Source organism: Limulus polyphemus, unplaced genomic scaffold (genome assembly GCF_000517525.1).
Source record: "Limulus polyphemus unplaced genomic scaffold, Limulus_polyphemus-2.1.2 Scaffold8087, whole genome shotgun sequence".
Classification (NCBI taxonomy): Eukaryota; Metazoa; Arthropoda; class Merostomata; order Xiphosura; family Limulidae; genus Limulus; species Limulus polyphemus.
Genome location: NW_013673697.1, coordinates 2,512 through 7,825, shown reverse-complemented (window position 1 = coordinate 7,825; position 5,314 = coordinate 2,512). Strand labels below are relative to the sequence as shown.

General features: G+C 31.8%; 1 protein-coding gene across 3 annotated transcripts in view; it reads left to right on the top strand.

Annotated features, from left to right (window-relative positions):
• Positions 1 to 4,730, top strand: part of LOC106475100 (target of rapamycin complex subunit lst8-like) — an 11,159-nt gene extending 6,429 nt beyond the window's left edge. For all 3 annotated transcript variants that reach the window (XM_022379307.1, XM_022379309.1, XM_022379308.1), the window contains exons 5-10: positions 518 to 689; positions 1,433 to 1,583; positions 2,778 to 2,855; positions 3,370 to 3,494; positions 3,768 to 4,000; positions 4,551 to 4,730. In XM_022379307.1, coding sequence (XP_022235015.1) covers positions 518 to 689; positions 1,433 to 1,583; positions 2,778 to 2,855; positions 3,370 to 3,494; positions 3,768 to 4,000; positions 4,551 to 4,663 — 872 coding nt within the window. In that variant the 3' untranslated portion in view covers positions 4,664 to 4,730. The remainder of the gene's footprint in view (positions 1 to 517; positions 690 to 1,432; positions 1,584 to 2,777; positions 2,856 to 3,369; positions 3,495 to 3,767; positions 4,001 to 4,550) is intronic.
• Positions 4,731 to 5,314: the final 584 nt, after the last annotated feature.

Here is a 5,314-nt window from a genome sequence, read left to right as displayed (position 1 = left end):
TCTCGGGTAAAACAGGCAATAACAGTGTACATAAGCATATGGTTGAGAGGATCTCGGGTAAAACAGGCAATAACAGTGTACATAAGCATATGGTTGAGAGGATCTCGGGTAAAACGGGCAATAACAGTGTACATAAGCATGCGATTGAGAGGATGTCGGGTAAAACGGGCAATAACAGTGTACATAAGCATGCGATTGAGAGGATCTTGGGTAAAATAGGCAATAACAGTGTACATAAGCATGTGATTGTGAGGATCTTGGGTAAAATAGGCAATAACAGTGTACATAAGCATGTGATTGTGAGGATCAAAAGTGTGTGATTGATAAGTTCTCAGATGATCTAATTTCCTTCTGAACAGTCAAGATTTCTGTCAAGAAGGGAAGATGAATAACACAAGTAAACGAAATAATATCCAATTTAACAACTTGATAATGAGGTAGAAATAGCAGATTAGACACACATATATTGACTGGTATTCTCTTTTAAATGTAAAATGTAGGCACTCATGTTTTGTAGGTTACCAACATGTAAGAATGTACGACATCAATTCCAACAATCCAAGCCCAGTGATCAACTATGAAGGCGGACAAGGAGCGACCAGGAACTTTACAGCTGTCGGTTTTCAAGAAGAAGGAAGATTCATGTTTACTGGAGGGGATGATTGTTATGCCAAGATTTGGGACCTTAGGTAACTAGACTTAGTTGCTACAAAGAATCGTTTAAGAGTAATGAAGTTAAATGTACTATATATTTATTAGATATAAATGGTGGCCGTGCTGTAAGACCTTTATATAAAGTCCCTAACGAGAACTAAAGCTTGCATTGTTCTTTATCATCAAATTCTTGTAGTAAGTTTTAAACCAAAAACAACACTTAATTTCTGGATAGTTCAATGGACATAAACAAAAATTGTATGGAACAACCAGACACTGCGTTACTCGCCTTCTTCTATTATTTCTATCTAGCTAACACTATTTGTTTGTAAAGGTAACATGTTTCAACAAAAATTGTAGGGAACAACCAGACACTGCGTTACTCACCTTCTTCTGTTATTTCTATCTAGCTAACACTATTTGTTTGTAAAGGTAACATGTTTCAACAAAAATTGTAGGGAACAACCAGACACTTCATTACTCCACTTTTATTATTTCTATCTAGCTAACACTATTTGTTTGTAAAGGTAACATGTTTAAACACATATATTTTTGCTTCTCATTTCAAAATCTTTGAGCATCTACACCATGAAAAGTTAATTGATTTTGAAGAAAGAATGTAACTTTAATAGTATGCAATGTTTAATGTAAAATATTAAAAACCACACATTGTATTTAGATGATTCTAATGACTAGTGTAGATGGTAAATAGGTTTGTTCTGAAGTTAGTGAAGATATTTAGGCTTAGATTCTGATTGTTATTTTCTAACTTTTAAAGATCAAAGAACGTTCAGTGTCAGCGAATTTTCCAAGCTAATCATCCTGTCAACACTGTTTGTCTTCACCCTAATCAGGGAGAACTTTTCATTGGTGATCAAAATGGTTTAATACATGTCTGGGATTTAAGAACCGATCACAATGAACAGTTGGTGAGTGTTTGGAAGTATTCAAGATATTGTACAAATATGAATTACATAGAAATAACTCGTGTAGATGGCCTATGTCGTACGTCTGTATATTATGTAAACCTTTATATTTGTTCTAATTACGAGCAAATGTTCATGTTGAAAATTTTAATTCTAACATAGGATTTTAAAACTTAGTTACCTAATTGAATATTTCGAGATTTATAATTCCTAAGCGTGAGCCAATCCTACTTTAAAATTACTGCTGTAGTTTATAGAATCATGATTTCCCAGAATTGAACTCTGTGTAAACTGATGTTCTCAGGGTCTTCAAGCTTTCCATCTAAACATATGAACATATTTTTTTTTTCAGATTATCAGTTGTAGAAAATGTAGTTTTTTTTACTTTTTTGCACAGTCATAACTAATTTATGTAATTATATTTTCAGAAATAGTTCTGAATAATAATAAAGAATATGAAGATTTATTTTTGTGTTGCTTTCTGCATACTAGGCTTCTTCTAGACAGTTATGGGGAAACCTTAAAAACAACTACTCGTGTAACAATGTATAACAAGCTAGTTTAACTGGACAGTTATGGGGAAACCGTAAAAACAACTCGTGTAACAGTGTATAACAAGCTAGTTTAACTTTGAAAGTAAAGCTTGTCTTGAGTTTCTTTTTGCTCTTATCCATTATTGTTTATATTTCTGGTATGCAGTTTTGTATTCTGATATCTGTTGGTTATAGATGTTACAAGTTTGGTATCTTTTTTTTTCTATCATTGTATCACATTAACATTTATTTTTCCCAGATGCAATAAAATTCCAAGCCTATTTAAGACATTAAACATGTGTAAAAAAAATAAGTTTTAACACAATACAAAGAAAACAACAAATAATAATTGAAATACCTTCCAGAATTGAGAGACTTTAGGATAAATTCAGAGCAAGTTGGTAATCAATTTGTTGCTGTTTTGATGTGTGAATATTTAATTGTAACTTTGGCAACAAACATTACTCTTGAAAAGAAAATGCATATAGTAAGATGAAAATTATCTTTAGACAAACTACATTTAAATTTCAAGAAGAGTGACAAGTCACTCAAGCTGTTTAAATCTTGAACAACTTAAGGAGGAGTCTGTTAGTCTCAGCTTAGTCAAACAGAAATAGTTAACATTAGCCTTAATATATTATACTATTTTATGTGAATGTCGCAGGTAGCTGATGTAGACATCTCAATCCAACACTTGCACATAAACTCGGAAGGAGAGTACCTGGCCGTGGTTGATAACAAGGTAAATTTTACTCCACTCGTTAGTTTGAGAATAAGAACTGAATACATTTTTCTTTATAATAAGCTCTTGTGGTCAGTTATTTTCAGAAAAAATTCACTTTCATGCATATGTAGAAAATATTCAAAAAATATTTTAATTTGTTTTTAATTTCAGAAACTCAAATTATCCTTCCAAATGATAGCACTTTGGAAATAGTACGACATCTTTAACATGGTAATTGGTCTGAGCCCCGAGTTAAGACATTTTTCTATATTGACCATTGCTATCTGTTGGATGAAGATGTATATCTTCTAGACCTTAAAGATATTTTCATAATTTTGACATTTTAAAACTTATCCTATTTTAAATTTGAAGACTGAAGGATACGTGTAAAAATATTTTAGACACAAATATTACACATTTGTATTTCACAATTTTATTACTTATAAGATAGGCCCACAGAGGATGGACCTCTGCTGATCATGACCAGTTAAGACTATTAGTTTTTGTAATAATATGAATTTTTTTTTGATAGGGAAACTGTTATATCTACAGTCTTCACAGCGAAAATGAAAGTCGTACTTCTCAACCTCAAAGAAAACTTAAACTCCTGGCGCACAAGATATACGCTTTGAAGTGCAAGTTCAGTCCAGACTCTCAGTATGTAGCTTTAGCAGAAATTATAATCAAACCATGTGTCAAATAAATTGGTTTATAAGGTCGAAATTATATTCTATGTTTGCATACTATAAACAAATTACTTTTATTAATGTTTAGTAGTTCGATGGGAGGAGTGTAGATTTGAAGTCTTTGTACATAATATTGTTGTTTACGCATCAACCACTAGGTAAGTCCATAGCTTGTTTAGAGTATATGATACGAGTTCAAAGCATAATTTCATAAGATTGATGCCATGAATCTTTTCTTGTTCAGATTACTTGTAACAACATCTGCTGACAGTACAGCCAAGATCTGGAGAATTACCGAACTCCTTGGAATTAAAAATCAGAATGAAACGCAACAAGAATGGAGCAATAGTGTACAATCTCAAACTGGAAAAGGCTGGTACACTCAGGAAGCAATGCCTTTAGTAGAGTTGAAGGAAGAAGGCCAGCGGTGGGTATGGGACGTAGCGTTTAGTGCAGACTCTCAGTATGTTTTGACAGGTAAGAAAAGTTTTCAAGTACCAATAGATAGAGAAATAATATAACTATTTTCTTTCTCCTTTCCCGTTTAAATACATTGTTCAACGTGCATGTTGTTTTATACACGAACCTTTTAATTTTTACAAACAACTAAATAAAAGTTTGTTTCTGAAAGGAAGGTAAGTGTTGGAGATGTGAAAATCACTTGGTTGGTAATAACCAAACAATTTATCATTTTTTTAAAACTGATTCATCTAACAAGTGTCGTACTGTTCTTGTCCAGTTACTAGGAGAACTCGTAAAACACTAAAAAGTACGAGTGAGGAACATAAACATCATTCACTAAACCTTCTCCTATCAAGTCTAGTTGTAAATACTAAACAATGTAGCAAGATGTTGAAGGAAAGTGTTTAATATGTATATTTAAAAAATGTGAACAATCTTCTTGATGCACTTTTTGGCAGAGCAGTGGAAAAGATTAATGCTTTCCTTGCAATAATAAATAAACAAAAATGTGACATTCCGTTTCTGTAATAATCTTCTATAAGAACCAAGTGATATATTTTTACAGCTCATTCTGACAGTCATGCGCGACTCTGGAGTGTTTCCACAGGAGAAGTGAAACGAGAATATAGCGGTCACCAAAAAGCTTTAACAGCTTTAGCTTTCAGAGATGGTTCATGAATAAATGTATGTTCAACTGTAATGCTAGTTATTTTGTAAATAAAGCTTTGGTAATAGTCAAAAAATATGTAACTGTGTCTTTCACTGTTTTATAAGTTAGATTTGAAAAAAAGAAAACTGTTAAGTTGTTAACCACCTACTAACAGATTGTTGGTGTGGCTGAAAAAAAAACAATACTGATTAGTTTTAACAAAGGTTTCACTTCGTGGTTTGGAACAGACAGATTTATTTTATCAAGCTTCCTATTATTATAAAAATAATTTTTAAAGTATATACTTTATACAGCTTCATAAAATTTATCTCAATTTCGACACTGCAGAACTCCTTGAAAGAAAAATTTAAGTTACAGTTGGGTCAACAGTATCAAACAGAAAATACGTAAGTCATTTACTGAGTAATTTTATAGACTGTATTTTTAATGAACTGAGATCAATTTCTGTAATAAAGAAATATTTGCCTTAACCAAAACTTTGGATCAATTGCACTGTATTTTTGTGTTCATTCAAACCTTGAACTAAAAATCAAAATTTCTTGTATTAATAAGACTTAACTTTGTGCTCTTCCAGCTAAAACTGTAAAGCAATTTCATTAAAATCTGATTTTGCTACACAAACTATTATTAGATAAGTATGTGACATGTATATACTGTAA